The sequence below is a fragment of the Macaca nemestrina genome, chromosome 13 (genome assembly GCF_043159975.1).
Source record: "Macaca nemestrina isolate mMacNem1 chromosome 13, mMacNem.hap1, whole genome shotgun sequence".
In the NCBI taxonomy this organism is placed as follows: Eukaryota; Metazoa; Chordata; class Mammalia; order Primates; family Cercopithecidae; genus Macaca; species Macaca nemestrina.
In genome coordinates this window covers 46,764,098-46,780,619 of record NC_092137.1, presented here as the reverse complement: position 1 = coordinate 46,780,619, position 16,522 = coordinate 46,764,098, and the positions used below count along the sequence as shown (strand labels likewise).

The 16,522-nt window shown below is 39.2% G+C and overlaps 2 protein-coding genes across 3 annotated transcripts in view; one reads left to right on the top strand and one right to left on the bottom strand.

The window, feature by feature from the left end:
* Positions 1–7,836: 7,836 nt before the first annotated feature.
* LOC105464967 (CXXC repeat containing interactor of PDZ3 domain) lies at positions 7,837–15,574 on the bottom strand. The gene is made up of 5 exons (XM_011713136.2): positions 15,426–15,574; positions 13,893–13,958; positions 13,045–13,099; positions 8,994–9,097; positions 7,837–8,701 (listed from the first exon to the last, which is right to left on the bottom strand). Exons 1-5 carry the CDS (start codon positions 15,439–15,441, stop codon positions 8,637–8,639), a joined length of 306 nt encoding a protein of 101 aa, XP_011711438.1. The 5' UTR covers positions 15,442–15,574; the 3' UTR covers positions 7,837–8,636.
* A 64-nt stretch (positions 15,575–15,638) lies between these two features.
* The window catches only part of LOC105464968 (phosphatidylinositol glycan anchor biosynthesis class F), a 36,125-nt gene continuing 35,241 nt past the window's right edge, over positions 15,639–16,522 (top strand). Inside the window, exon 1 of one of the 2 annotated variants that reach the window (XM_011713137.3) lies at positions 15,639–15,785. The gene's annotated coding sequence lies outside the window, so the exon portion shown is untranslated. Of the gene's footprint in view, positions 15,786–16,157; positions 16,183–16,522 lie in introns of those variants that run through there. The other variant, XM_071076657.1, reaches the window with a different exon arrangement.

The window sequence follows — 16,522 nt, the reverse complement described above, 5'->3', positions numbered from 1 at the left end:
TTTAAAGCACAGGCTTTAGACCCTGAGAGAATGGTGGATATTCCTAGGGCAAGCATTAGCACTTTTTTTGAATTTGTACTTTCCCTTTTTTTCTAGCCTCTGAAGATAATCATTACTTCTTGATAGTTTAATCATACTCATGTTTTAAAACTATATATATATATTTCCATATGTATATGCACATGTGTGTTTATATATCTATTTTTTTTTCAGGCTTTTTATTGTTGTATAGCAAGTTTCTCTGGCAGTTGTCAGAAACTTAAGTCTATCTATTTGATCTTTAAAGTGCTGTAATTGCAAATCTTTTAGCATGGTAAATTAAAAAGTAAGAAAGAGCATCATTGCCATCTGGTGGAGAGACCTACTATCACCAATCTAAATGAGACCCAATGATTCATGCAAGGCCTTCTCATTCCTCCCACATTTAGTAACTGAGTCCTGCCAAATCTTTAACTATTAGGTCTTTCAAATCTGTCCCCTTGACTTCCATTCTCCCAGTACCTCAGTCCAGTTTCTTTTTTTTTTTTTTGCTAAAATCATTGCTTTTGAATTGGTCTCCTCCTCCTTTCTTTTTTTTTTTTCCTAAAGAAAAGGGGTCTCCCTTTGTCACCTAGGCTGGAGTGGAATGGCACGATCATAGCTTACTGCCACCTTGAATTCCTAGGCTCATGGGAGCTCTCCCACTTCAACCTTCAGAATAGCTGGGACAATAGGCGCATGCCACTGTACCCGGCTAATTTTTAAATTTTTTGTAAAGATGGGGTCTCACCATCTTGCTCAGACTGGTCTTCAAATCTTGGGCTCAAGTGATCCTCTCACCTCAGCCTCCCAAAGTGCTGGGATTATAGGCATAAGCCACTGCACTTTGCTTCTCTCCTTTTAGTTACTATTCTTTCAATATATTTTCCTTTTTCCTATTGTCAATCTTATTTTTACACTTCCACATTAATTTGATGTTTTTTGTTTTGTTTTGTTTTGTTTTTTGAGACAGTGTCTCACTCTGTTGCCCAGGCTGGAGTGCAGTGGTGCTATCTGGGCTCACCGCAACCTCCACCTCCTGGGTTCAAGTGATTCTCCTGCCTCAATCTCCCAAGTAGGTGGGATTACAGGCGTGTTCCACCACGCCCAGCTAATTTTGTATTTTTAGTACAGACGTGGTTTCACCATGTTAACCAGGCTGGTCTTGAACTCCTAACCCCAGGTGATCCACCCACCTCAGCCTCCCAAAGTGCTGGGATTACAGGTGTGAGCCACTGTACCCGGCCTTAGTTTGATGGGTTCTGTATCAAGTTCTTGCTTATGAGCAAAAACTGTGGAACCAATAACAGCAGTCTGGCTAGAGATGAGAACAATGTAGAAGTCCAATAAATGTTGGCTGAATTGAAGAAGTGGCACCATTTGCTCATTTGCCTAATTTATCTAGGAAGCAGTACATGCACTGAAATTCCCAAGCTGTTTGCTATAATAACATATTAATGAATGACATTCACATGTGTAATACTCCTGTGGGCTTACCCAGTTTTTTTTTTTTTTAAACTTAAAATTATTTTTAATTACAAAAGGCATACATACCTAACACTTAAAAAATTCACAGTTTTGTGAGTGAACAAATACACTGATAATGCTGACTGCCAGGGTTTTCACTGTGGAAGAAGATAAAAAGAAGGAATAGGGAAAGGCAAGGAAGAACCCTGTAGGGTTGGACCAGAACTGGAGACACCAGTAAAACTTGTGATTTCTAATATATGTTTCCTAGCTCTTTCTGTCCAAGGGGCCTAAAAGCAATGACAACCCAGGAGGCTCAGATCATAGTTTCTAAAAATCTTTCTCCACTTAAAGAAACTAAGGATCTTTGGAGAAATGGCTAATTCCAAGGCTTTAGTAGAAGATTTTCCTTATAGTAGAACGCCATAGAATAAACATAGTAATAATAATAAAATTGGAAGAATCCCCACTTGGCAACACCAGAGTAACAATTAATTCCACCAAGAAATATCACTGGATGCTAAAATGAGTGTGTAAACGTTTCCTGAGAAACAAAATAGTTATCATCCGAAAGTATTTCCCCACAAAATGCTTATTAGCTTAATGGAAAAAATCAAACTTTACAGTAGAGTAATACAGCAGATATCACCTAAAACAAGTGATCAAAATTAACATCTTTGTAATGAGACAACTGACACCATGATACGGTGCACTGAAAAGAACAATGCCACTTCTGTGGTATCCCTGCCAAAAATGTATAAGCTCAGTCTAGTCATCAAGAAACATCTGAAAAACCCAGATGAAGAGTTACTCTATAAAAAGTCTATGGGATGGCAACAATAGACACTGGGAACTACTAGAGGAGGGAGGGAGGGAGGATGCAAGGGTTGAAAAACTACCTATTGGGTACTATGCTCACTACCTGGGTGTCGGGATCAATGGTGCCCCAAACCTCAGCATCACGCAATATAATAGGAATAGGGAAAGGCAAGAAACAAACTTGCACCTATACCCCAAGTCTAAAATAAAAGTTGAATTTTTTTTTAAAAAAAGTACAACTGGCCCATGACCTTCGCATTTTGAAAGATCAGCTAAAGAACTGTTCCAGAATAAAGGAGACTACAGACATGACAACTAAATGTAATATTACTCCAGACTGGATCCCAGAACAGATTTTCTTTCACATTACTGAAACAATTAGCAAAATATGAAAAATATTTGACAGTAGTGATGTATTAATGTTAATTTTCTGATTTTGGTAATTGTGCTACGGCTATGCAGGAAAACACCCTTGTTCTTTGGAAATACAAACTTAAGTAATTGGGGTAAAGAGGTATCACATCTGTAAGGAATATTCAAATGGCTCAGAAAAAAGTACTTACTCGAAGTTGATGATAAAGGGAAACCTCTTCCTTACAGTAGAATGACAACTAATTAATACAGAAATAATAATGGAGTTAGAACAATCACAATTTTGGAAACATCCTAGTACAAATTTATTCAGACAAGAATCGTCAAAGGATGCTAAATCTAGGAGGGGTAGATTTGATGAGGAACAGAATTGTCAACCAGGTCTCAAAGTTTCTCCTCACAAATTACCCACTAATGCAAAAGCAGAAACAGTAACAATAATGATACAGTGGAGAAACTGGAAAACATCTTACCCAAGTGATCAAAATTAGTATCACGAATAAGGGGCAAATGGACATTCTGTGCATCTGGATGTATACCTGCAATACATATCACTTACAGTATTTCAACCCACACTGCACAACCCAAATCTAACCATGAGGAAACATCAGAAAAACCCAAATTGAAGGACACGCCATCCTTTAGCTGTCCTGTATTTTTCAAACATATTACTATTACAAAAAACAAAGAAAAGCTGGGGAACTGCTCCAGATTAGAGAGTTATGGCAATACAACGTATGATCCTAGGCTGGATCGTCGAGCTGAAAAAAAATTACCAATAAAACAGCATATGAAATTGAAATATGGACGTAAAGTATTATGTCAAAGTTAAATTTCTAAACTTGGTAGCTGTACTTGGGTAAGATAGCATGCTTGTTCTTATGAAGTACATACGTACTATTAAAGGGTAAACAGTATGATGTCTACAGTATATTTTCTAATGGGTCAAGGATTCTAGGATGCACACCCCCAGGTAAGGGAACTGGGAGTTAAAAGGTATCTGAAGGCTGCCATAAGGATGTAAAGGGTTAAGTCTCTACTTTACCCTTACACCCACTCCAGAGAAAAACAGTACTATTAGCTTCCTGTGTTTTCCATATGGATACAGAAACTTCTGCACACACATGTAGTTCTTCTCTCGTTCTGACAGCTATATATTCTAATGGATGAATATGTAAAATGTATTTAAGTGTTCTATTGGCATTTGTTTCTAGCATCTTTTATATTACAATCTGATTAACAATTAAGTTGTTTCATCACTTTTATATTTATTTTGATAAAAGTTGTTTGGCTTTAATTCTTTCATGTTTTTAACCTTTTTTTTCTGCTTTGTATTTTTCAACTTTGGCTGTGGCAAAAGGCCTTAATTCTGTCATCTTATTTTGTTATAGTGTCTGTTTGTATGCCTTCCTTTTAAAAATATTTTATGTTCATGTTTTGTTTTAGGGTTTTCCTCCTCATCTAGTAAATACTTCTACTCAATTTATGACCATCATTATTATTATTTAGAGAATATGGAGATGGTTCTGAGGTACAACACAACAAAAATCTCCATAGGAGAACCTAAGTGTGGCCACTGGATGATCCATTCATGGAAGGAGGCTACTCAAAGTATGAAGATAAAATGTGAGCTGGACAAGAACTACAAAACACACTGAAAGAAATCAGAGATGACACAAACAAATGGAAAAACATTCCAAGCTCATGAGCTAGAAGAATCGATATTATTAAAATGACCATACTGCCCAAAGCAATCTACAGATTCAATGCTATTCCTATCAAACTACAAACATCATTTTTCACAGAATTAGAAAAATCTGGCCAGGCCCAGTAGCTCATGCCTGTAATCCCAGCACTTTGGGAGGCCGAGGTGGGTGGATCACAAGGTCAGGAGTTCAAGACCAGCCTGCCTAAGATGATGAAACCCTATCTCTACTAAAATTACATAAATTAGCCGGGCATAGTTGGTGGGCACCTGTAACCCAGCTACTCAGGAGGCTGAGGCAGGAGAATTGCTTGAACTTGGGAGGGAAGTTGCAGTGAGCTGAGATTGCACCACTGCAGTCAGCCTGGGAGACAGAGCAATACTCCGTCTCAAAAAAAAAAAAAAAAAAAAAAATCCATTCTAAAATTCATATGGAACCAAAAAATCAATCCTAAGCAAATAAAACAAAGCTGAGGCATCGCATTACCTGAGTTAAACTATACTATAAGGAGGCTACAGTAACCAAAACAGCATGGTACAGGTATAAAAACAGACCCATAGACCAATGGAACGGAATAGACAGAAATAAAGCCACATACCTACAGCCATCTGACCTTTGACAAAGTTAACAAAAATAAGCAACAGAGAAAGGATTCCCTAATTCAACAAATGGTGCTGGAATAGCTGTCTAGCCATATGCAGAAGAATCAAACTGGACCTCTTTCACCATATACAAAAATTACCTCAAGATAGATTAAAGATTTAAATGTAAGGGGCCGGGTGCAGTGGCTCATGCCTGTAATCCCAGCACTTTGGGAGACTGAGGTGGGTGGATCACTTGAGGTTAGGAGCTCAAGACCAGCCTGGCCAACATGGTGAAATCCCGTCCCCAAAATAGAAAAATTAGCCAGGCATAGTGGCATGCGCCTGTAATCCCAGCTAGGTCAGGAGGCTGAGACATGAGAATCGCTTGAGCCCAGGAGATGGAGGTTGTGGTGAGCCACGATTGCACTACTGTACTCCAGCCTGGGCAACAGAGGGAGACTCTGTCTAAAAAAATAAAATAAAAATAAAAGATTTAAATGTAAGACTTCAAGCTGTAAGAGTCCTAGAAGAAAACCTACGAAATAACATCTGGACATCAGCTATGGGAAAGACCTATGGCTAAGTCCTCAAAAGCAATTGCAACAAAAACAAAAATTGACAAGTGGAACCTAATTAAACTAAAGAGCTTCTGCACCACAAAAGGAACTATCAATACAGTAAACAGACAACCTACAGAATGTGAGAAAATATTCACAAACTATGCATCTGAAAAAGGTCTAATGTTCACAATCTGTAAGGAACTAAAACAATTCAGAAAACAAAAACGAAGTAACTTGTGGCCAGGTGTGGTGGCTCACTCCTGTAATCCTAGCACTTTGGGAGGCTGAGATGGGTGGATCACCTAAGGTCAGGAATTCCAGACCAGTCTGGCCAACATGGTGAAACCTTGTCTCTACTAAAAGTACAAAAATTAGCTGCACATGGTGGCAGGCACCTGTAATCCCAGCTACTCAGGAGGCTGGGGCAGGAGAATCGCTTGAACCTGGAAAGCGGAGGCTGCAGTGAGATGAGATGGTGCCATTGCACTCTAGCCTGGGTGACAACAGCGAAACTCCATCTCAAAACAAAAACAAAAACAAAAATACACACACACAAACAAAAAACCATTAAAAAATGCCAAAAGACATGAACAGACACTTTTCAAAAGACGACATACAAGTAGTTAACAAACATGAAAAAATACTCAACATTATTAATTAGATAAATGTAAATCAAAACCACAATGACTTACCATCTCACACCAGTCAGAATGGCTATTATCAAAAAGTCAAAAAAATAACAGATGCTGGTGAGGCTGTGGGAAAAGGGGAATGCTTCTACACTGTAGAAGCCAGTGCAATGTAGAATGCGCCTACACTGATGGAAATGCAAATTGGTTCAGTCACTGTGAAAGCAGTTTGGAGATTTCTCAAAGAAGTCAGAACTACCATTCGAACCAGCAATCCCATGACTGGGTATACATCCAAATGAAAATGTTCTACCAAAAAGACATACACTTACATTTTCATCACAGCACTATTCACAACAGCAAAGACACAGAATCAACCTAGATGCCCATCAATAGTGGACTGGATAGAGAAAGTCTGGTACATATATACCATAGAATACTATGCAGCCATAAAAAAGAATGAAAATCATGTCTTTTGCATGGATGCAGCTGGAAGTCATTATCATAAGTGAATAAACACAGGAATAGAAAACCAAAGACCACATGTTCTCATTTATCAGTGGGAACTAAGCAATGTGTACACATGGACATAAAGATGAGAACAGACACTGGGGACTACCGGAGGGAAGAGGGGAGGGAAGGGGTGAAAAACCAACTGTTGGACACTATGCTCACTACCTGGGTGACGGGATCATTTGTACGCCAAACCTCAGCATCACAAAATATACCCATATAACTAACCTGCACATGTACTCCCTACATCTAAAATAAAAACGGAAATTATTTAAAAAATAAGTGAAATGTGAGTTAGGCAAGTCCAGATTCCAGTCGATCCCTGAGAAACGTACTTTTCTCCAAGTCAACAAATCCAATCTTTAATGGCTCTGGGACACTCTCTGACCAGGTCCTGTTATGAGTTCCCTGTGTTATAATTTTAATTAAAATTAAAATTATAATCAATTAATCAAACTGATTAAGCATGAGAGGATACTTCCTGCTCTCAGATGAATTATTTATTATATTTTGCATTATCCTTATAATCTTTGTGGATATGAATAACAAGGTATCTCAAAAAAACACATTTTGAAAAGCCTTATAAAGTTAAAACTTTAAATGCTTTTCATCAAAATTTTATGACCAATAAAAATGCCATTCATAAATCTTATCACACTATCTATTCTACACATTTTATAGTGATACGTATTTATACATACTGCAGTTGGAAATGGGGAATGCTTTTTTGGTCTCCCATGGTAGCCTGCAGATTTTAAAAGCAGAAGTCCTGAACCTCTGAAGGCAACATAAGAAAAGTACTCATTTGAAACCTGCAGTATAAAAAAAAAAAAAAAGAGAGAGAGAGAGAGGCCAAGTGCTGTGACTCACACCTGTAACCCAGCACTTTGGAAGGCTGAGGCCAGAGGATTGCTTGAGATCAGGAGTTCGAGAACAGCTTGGGCAATATAGCGAGTCCTCGTCTCTACTAAAAATAAAAACTAGCTGAGCACACTGGCACACACCTGTAGCCCCCAGCTACTTAGGAGGGTAAGGTGGAAGGATTGCTTGAGCCCAGCAGATGGAGGCTGCAGAGAGCTTGATGATACCTCTGCACTCCAGCCTGGTCAACAGAGTGAGATCCTGTATCAAACAAACAAACAAACAAACAAATTTTAAAAAGGGAGAGTCAAGATGTTTGCTTTATTTATTTCTTTTAGGGAGCGAGACAGGAGGTAAAAAAACAAAAAGTTTGGTTTTTGCTTCAAAGAGCTTTTCTCAAAGAGCAGGGATTTATGTTCATTACATGCAACATGGACAAACACTGTTCTGGTTTTCATGACAATTTGAATTCAAAGTAATAAGTTTTTCTAAAATTCAGTGTGTTTATTTGGACATATGGATATTCCTTGTGTTCCTGGTCACATATTAAAGGAACTGGCACTTTGGCGGCAAGAACAAATAAAAACTGGTCTTTGATTTGGGTCTAGGTTAATAACTAAAGAACCATTCAGCAATAATGGCTTGAAACATTTATACATCCTATGAAACTGCAATTAGTTAAGAGGCTGCTGATCCTAATAACTATGACACGAGTAAGGGAGTTAGGGGAGAACTGTTAACTCTGGATGCCAAATTCAGAGCAAAATATCTATTACCTCCTTCTCACTTTTGCAGTATCTATAAATAAAGTGTGTGGGGGGGAGAATTACATGAATAATGTTAAAAGTGCATACAGAACTGAGAAATTTTTCATGGAATTTGCCACTTAGTTCAATAAAATGCTCATAAGGAAAAAACCATTTACGGCAAAAGACTAGTTACACTGTTGCTGTTTAGAGCATGAGAGCAAAATGAATAACAATCAAATTCTCTGGTTTAAACGTTAATTGTCTTAAAACACGTTATTCTGTAAGTTGACATCTATGCCTTGAAAATTCAAGGCAGAAAGTAAAATCATTTAGAAAGTCAGAAATTCCATCAATACATCTAGACAGATGTTTGCTTGTAGTTTTTGGTATCCAAAACCTTTTTTCCACACATCGCACAGATGCCTGAAACAAAACAAGATACGTGATCAATCAAATCATAATACCAACTGTTTGGTTTAAGTCAATCCTGAAGCTTAAAATATAATTTAACAGCATCAGAAAAGAAAAGAAAAAAAAATATATATATATATATATATACTTTTAATTATAAACAGGTTTTAGGTCCCATTTTGCCTTAGGATAAAGAGTGTTTGGTTAACAGAATTTATGACAGGCTACATCGTTTCTGTTAACCAAATTAGCAGCAAATGAAGTAGGTTTTATGAATAGAAAAAAGGTATTAAAAGAAACTTACCTTTTTTGTAGGCACAGCCCTGGCAGTAATGAGAACCTGGTTGGTGCACAGAACTTTTACAAATTCTGCAAGTGGAGAACTTATTCTTTCCATATGGATCAAATCTAGAAATTTTTTTTAATGAGAGAAAATTGTATATTACACTAGAAACACACTCTTAAATAACCCCACTTACGCAACACACAGGATTAATCCATGCTCTTCATCCCTCCATCAACCTCTACAATTGATGGGTTTAGCCTATTCCAGATGGCTACTGTCTGATATGCCTGTACATCTCTGCTCTGCTCCGTCCATGTGAGATATATACTTATAGTCAGTTGTACAGAATTTATTCTTGACGTGTTCGTATCAATTGTATTTGTCATTCTATTTGTGTGACAAAAATATTATGGAAACTGATGAAATGTCGGTGCAAAAAGAGTGACTGATTCCATAAAACCTAAGTGACTACTTTAGGACGACCAGGAATAATCGGAATTGCTATTGAATTAGGTATGGGTAAGACAACTGTTGACAACTGGGGGAAAATCACTAGGAAAGGACTCCATACCTCAAGCATCAATTTTTGCTCCACTTTAAAGATACTGAACATATTCTGATTGTGATTTTTGTGATGACAATCATGTAGAGCACTTATCAGTTGATTTATGCTCAAAAGGCTTTGTTTCAATACCATATGATTAATACATCTACAGTTATGTGCTTTAAGTTAAAATAAGGTATGTGTATCTTTTAATGACTGCTTACATTAGCTGACATTTTAAATTAACTGACTCAATCCTTTTAGATAAAAGGGCTTCTAGTATATAAAAATGCCATCTTACAGTAACTGGAGTGAAAAAAAGAAATACTTCCCCCTAAAATGGCAATAATACTCTGCTTTAACTGTGCTTCCCTAACTACAAAATGAGTTTTTGTAATGATCCTCATATACCAGATACGAAACACTGTCCTAGACCTAGTGTCTCCTCTTGGGTATAGCATAACAGCCCATTTACAAAGATTTTTCCAAACCACAGAGAATATCACTTTTTTTTTTTTTTTTTTTTTGAGATGGAATCTCACTCTATCGCCCAGGCTACAGGGCAATGGCGTGATCTTGGCTCACCGCAACCTCTGCCTCCCAGGTGCAAGCGATTCTCCTGTCTCGGCCTCCCAAGTAGCTGGGATTACAGGCATGCACCAACACGCCCAGCTAATTTTGTATTTTTAGTAGAGACGGGGTTTCTCCATGTTGGTCAGGCTGGTCTCAAACTCCCGACCTCAGGTGATCCGCCTGCGTTGGCCTCCCAAAGTGCTGGGATTACAGGGTGTGAGCCATCGCGCCCGGCTGAGAATATCACTTTATTCCCCATAAACGAAGACAGGTACTCTTCTTCCTTTCAATAAGTTCAATTTGCTTGGACATGTATTTCTAGAGGCTATTTTTTCTTAAAACCATATTTTATTATTTAAAAACACACATTTTAACCTTGGAAATCTTAAAACTGGCAGAGTTTTTTCTTAAAGTAACAATGCATCTTATAAATAACAGTACCATAGATTCAAAGCAATACTGTAGTACATTTTCCAAAGTGAGACAGTACCCAAGAGTAACAGCTACTTTTTAATGACAACAGAGTAAGTTTGAGAGCATAAAGGAACTGGAAGTATATAAAACTATAAAATCTGTACAAATAATAGCTCAGTCAATAAAATCTGAATGGTCCTCAAAGACATCAATAAGTCAGTCAACAACATACAGGGTGACTCTGCATTAAAGATCCCATTATGTGCCACGCACTGTATGTCGTTAAGGCTTTATTGTTGCTATTTCTAATCCTCAGGATGACATCATAAAACAGGTATTTATTCATTCAGCAAATATATATTGAGTGCTTATCAAGTACCAAGTACTGTTCTAAATACCAAAGATGAACATGATAGGCAAAGCCCTTGCCCTCATCAGATGATATTCTAGTGAGAAGAGGTAAACAGTAAGTAAGGAAACAGAGAATCTAATAAAACAAGCAAGCTTGTCAAATAGTAGCATTATAGAGAAAATTCTAACAGGATACTAAGGCAGAGATGAGGAAAGGAAAGAAGAGATTAGTTTACATTCTGATTAGGGAACCTTCTCTGAGGAAGTGACCCATCAGCTGAGACCCAAACAACAAGAAGGAGCCAGACACATAAGCTCTAACAGAAGACTCCTAGGGGACAGCAGCAAGTAGAAATCTCTTTGGATGGGAGTGGGCTTGGCGGAACTAATGAGGATGGCGTATGAGTGAGGAGCAGTGTAGTACAATACAAAGCCAGAGAGGTGCGAGGGGTCCTATTAAGGAGGACCTTGTAAGAATATGGTAGGGGGCTTAGATTTTATGCTATGTGAAAAAGAAAACCAGTGGCGGGTTTTAAGCAAAGGAACTTTGTAAAGGATCGCTCTTGTTACTATGAGACAACTGAGGGAAACTAGAGAAGCAGGAAGATAGTTCAATAGTTATTACAGTTCCAAGTAAGAAATAACAGTGGTTTGGAACAGGATAATAGCAGCAAGATGGACAGAAGCAGGTGGTTTCAGGTTATATTTTACATTTTGGAGGTAGATCCAAAGAACTTGTTGATGGATAGGGGAAGCAGGGGAAAGGGAGGACTCAGTGAAGAATTGTAGCTTTTAGGCTTGAACAACTGGATTAGACAGTGGTGCTACTATGATGAGAAGATGGAAGGAAAAAGAAGTGGCCTGTTAAGACAATAAATGAGGTATGTCAGATAAGCTGCTAGATACAAGTTTGGAGCTCAGAGAACTCAGGCCAGAGGTATAAATTTGGGAGCTATTATATATATATAATAATATTGTGTGTGTGTGTGTGTGTGTGTATAAACATATAGCTTGAATTTAAAGCCAGTAGATTAAAGTCACTTTAGGAGAGTTTATGCATTTATAATAATTTTTAAAGCCTAGGACTGAGTCCTGAAGTACTCAATTGAGAAGGAATAGCCAGTGAGTTGGGAGGAAAACCAGGAGAGTGTGGTGTCCCAGGAGGCAAGAGAAAAACGCGAGAGAATTATGAAGAGACTAAATAAGAACAGAATCAGTTTTAAAGGTCACTTGTGATCTCAACAAGAACAGTTTCAGGGCTTTTGTGGGGATAACATACGACTGGAGGGGCTAAAAGAGGGAAAGGAACTTAAGGACACTGAGAAAGTGTCTAGATAAGACTTTGGAAAACCTCTGATGCGAAGGGGAGCAAAGAAATCGGATGGCAGATGAAAGGGTTCACGGAATTTTTTTCTGAAAGAGTCTTGCTCTGTCATCCAGGCTGGAGATCAGTAGTGCGATCCTGGCTCAGTGCAGCCTCGACCTCCCTGGGCTCAAGTGATCCTCCCATGTCAGCCTCCTGAGTAGCTGGGACTACAGGCACGTGCTGCCACACCCACCTGATTTTTCCATTTTTGTAAGGACAGGGTTTCACCATGTTGCCCAGGCTGGTCTCAAACTCCTGGGCTCAGGTAATCTTTCTGCCTTGGCTTCCCAAAGTGCTGAGATTACAAGTGTGAGTCACCATACCCAGCAGAATTTTTAAGACTGGATCTAATAAAGTATGGTATCAAAAACTTGTTTTTAAGATGGGAGACATTTTTACCCCAATTCTCAGGAAAAAGTAAAGTTTAGAAAGGTCAAGAAACTTGCTTAACTTGCTTAAGGTCATAAGGCTAGACAGTGGGTCTAGACTCAAATTCAGGTTTGACTCCAAAGCTTACCATCTTTCCACATTTCCCTGCTGTCTCTGATTCATAGGATAATTAAGAAGGAGATAAAATACAAGTCATGTTTTCTGGTGAAACTGTAAGAGAATAACACTAATATCTTCATATATTGATACAGCCAAGGAGGAATAAGGTAAAACCAGCAGGATTGTAACAGATAGCTTGGTTCTGAGTGCTATGAACCACCTACCTTTATGTTTTATTGCAAATGGAATGATGCACATCAAATTCACTCCAGCAGACTTAATACTAAAAGAAAGGAAATTTATATGATCTGTCTATGGATGCTCTTACCCACCTTGCTTTTTTTGAAGTCAAAGCTTTATTTTCATTCAGCTTTCTCCCACCACTTTCTGTATCAGAATAAAAGATATTTTAGTGGGTTATTTCTATACATTTAACATAAAACATTAAGAAGTTCATTCTTTGACTTTCTACCAAAATAGTAGTCTCTATCTAATTTTTAAATCCTCATTTAGTAGGCTATTAAGACACTGCTTAAAAAGAAAACATTTATTAGGGAAACAGTAAAAATTTGTATAAAATACAATCATTTTATTTCTCAGACTCAAGGGAGTACTTTAGGAATGGGTCTATATTTACTCTATATAGTGCAAAATCTAGAAGCCACTACTTCAGTGTCATAGACCTTCAATATAATGAAAATGTTTATTTGTCTACGCTTTGAAAACATACTTTACTATATGTATTTAATAATAATGAAGGTAAATACTTCATTATAAAGATTTAATGATAATGAAGGTAAAATGGGTTAAAGCATTTATTTATTCAAGAATATAAAAATCAGAAGATTTAAAAAAATTTCTCCTCAGAAGAGTGGGGAAATTAAAAACAGACTCTAAATAAGCTGAATCAAATCAAATACTGTGATAATCAAATACTGTGATATTGTCACCACTTGACAATCATTTAATAATTTTGCTATCTCCTGATATTGGGAACCCATACAAGTAACTGAGAACTAAATAAAAGATATTAAATCACTTGGGGACCCAGTATTCTTTAATATTTAATAGATAAAATACTTTGAACATACAACATTTCATTGTACAAATAATGTAAAAGCTAAAATATAATTCACAGTAAGTATTTGGTTAAATTCCTATTTTCTAAAAGAAGAAATACCTGTGGTATTCCTAGCACCATCTTTCCATGTATCTGGAGTGATAACAGTACCAAGTTTCTTTTCACCTGTTAGAACAAGATAGTAAAAGGAAAATTAAAATTTACTATTTCATAAGTGCATTACATTGTGCCTAAGGCTCACAATGGTATCGACTATCAATGCTATTACCATAGGAGCCTGTTAATGCTGAGAAAGCAGCCAGTCAACTGAGACTCATATTAACTGTGGGCAATGAATGACTGACCGTCGGTAAAATTCGCAGGATAATAAGATGGCTTATAATAAGCTTTCACTGTTTGTTTATACTTTTAAAAAATCCAATAAGTCTATTTGTTCCATAAATATTTACTAAGCATCTATGATGTATAAACTATACAAAGTGCTGAGAAAAAGTGATGAATCAGACAAAATTTTAATGAGATTATAGTATACTAATTTCTTTAACAGCAATCTGTAACCTGGGTTCCCCAGGTGGATCTTAAGAGATATGTGAACAAGGTGGAGTTGTACACAAACCTTTTATATTTTCAGTTTTTTTTCCTGGCAAGAGGCTACAGTTTTCATCAGATTCTCAGAGGGATCAGAGACCGTCCCCCCAAAAAGAACCATTCAACCAAAATGTAAGCTAAAAAATAAAAGATATAATAATTGAGAACTAAAGTACTAGGAGAAATTCCAGGCAGGAAAAAATAACCCTGGCTAAGGAAATCCAAGAAAACAAAGTTTGGAGAGAAGGCAAGAGAGAGGATTTGAATATGTGGCAACAGGACTGTGAACAAAAAGGAGTAAAGAGGATGAACGCAAACTAGATAAAGGACACATTCTGAGGAAAGGCATAGAAAGCTTAGAGTACACATGGGCACAAAGAGTATTTTGTTTGGTCAAAGTGTGAAGAGGATGAGGGTCAGTGAAAATGAAGCTGGAAAAATAAGTTGGCGCCTTAGTGTGGAGGGTACTGAACGTCAGGTTCCAAATATAGAATCCCCAAATTATTCTCTGCACACTGAGAGTTTATTAAATGATTTAAATTAGGGAAATAATAATTTGCACTTACGTTGATGTTCAATTCAAACATCTCTGGGTTTACTCTACGCCGTATCCTGGCATAATGACTAATGAGAATGAATAAGGCAAAGTCCTAAGTCTTTGGTTCCAGTGTCTAACATTTGGCAGGAGTACAATACTTGTTACACGAATAAAAAGGAAAGGACAGGAATTGCCAAGAGGGAAAGGTGTCGCTGGGGTTTAACTGAACATTTTTATATGGGAGGGGAGCCGATGAGATCTGGGGCTGGGGGAAGGCAATGGAAATAGAGAGGGAGGTGCAGAACTGAGACCATTCTGAGTACAAAATACATAGGACTGTATGGTCGTTGGGGAGGTGCAAAAATGGTCAAAGGGTAGGGTAGAAAGACAGCGGCTAGAATCAGAGACCTGTGGGCGAAAAAAACAAAGAGAAGGCAAAGTTCCCGGGAGGGCTCAGTTAGATTATCGCAGCCTCCTCCTCCCGCAGAAGCAGCCCCTTAACTCACATTTTTCGCACACCATCCTTCCCCACGACAGTTCCCCTAGCCGCAACAGGAGCAGCAGGAGCCTGAAAACATCAACACTGTAACTGGGAAGTATTCCCCTTCCGGGCTACGTCAATCCACTTCCGGCTTCTAAGCCCACCGCTCCCGCCTACCCCAAACCTGGAAAGCCGCGGGAGGAATGAACGCGAGCGGCTAGGTGGGGCTGCCCCATTTGCCCGCCCCTCCCTTTCTGCGACTGGCTGTTCGGCCGTGGGTGTCCGCCCCACAACCCTGCGTCTGCGCGTGGGCCTGGGCCTCCTGTCGTACCTGATGGTGGGAGGCAGTAGTTCCCCGCTTCCCTTCCGCGGGCGGGAAAGTTAGGTAAGCCCCGCTGGACTTCCCAGGCGCTCTCGCCTCCCGGGGTGCAAGCCACCCCCGCGAATTGCCGAAGCAGCCCTGAGCCTCGGCGCCCCGGCCCGCCAGCTCTCGCCGTCAGCTCGAGCGCCACACTTCCGGCGTGCCCTGATGGACAGACCCCCTTTCGGATCCGAGTTTTTGCCTCTGTCCCCCAGTTTTTCTTTGTCTCCAACTCCCGAGCTCTTTGATCCTGCTTCTCAGCTGGTTCCTCGCTGCCCACGCTCGCGCCGGCCTAGGGTCGGGCAGAATTCCCAGCGACCAGGGTTGGGGTGGAGCTGCCGGTGGAGGTGCGGCGATGCCCGTGAAGGCTCCTCTGGGGGCCGCTCTGAAGAGCCTTCTCTCCGCTGCGGTGCCTGGGGAGGTGGGCCGCGTCATGCCCGTGGCACCCCTGCAGGCGCCCTGGGGGCACGCCAGGGCCTAACACGGTGCTGGTTTCCCAGGAGAGTTGGTTTCCCACTTTGCCTACTCTGGTTCCTTCATTCACTCAGCAAACGGTTGAGTTTGGTAACTGCTCACTGTATTACATCCACATCTGATGGCAGCTGCGATTCCGAGGGTGGCTCAGAAAAATGGCTGAAGGGCTATCTGTTGAGAGAATGGATTCCTGATCCCCTTGCCCTCCCTCAATCAGCTTAAGAGAATCTATGGGAAAGTTTACCTTTGTCCCTTCTTGCCATCCGTTTGCTTCTTCATGCCTAGTG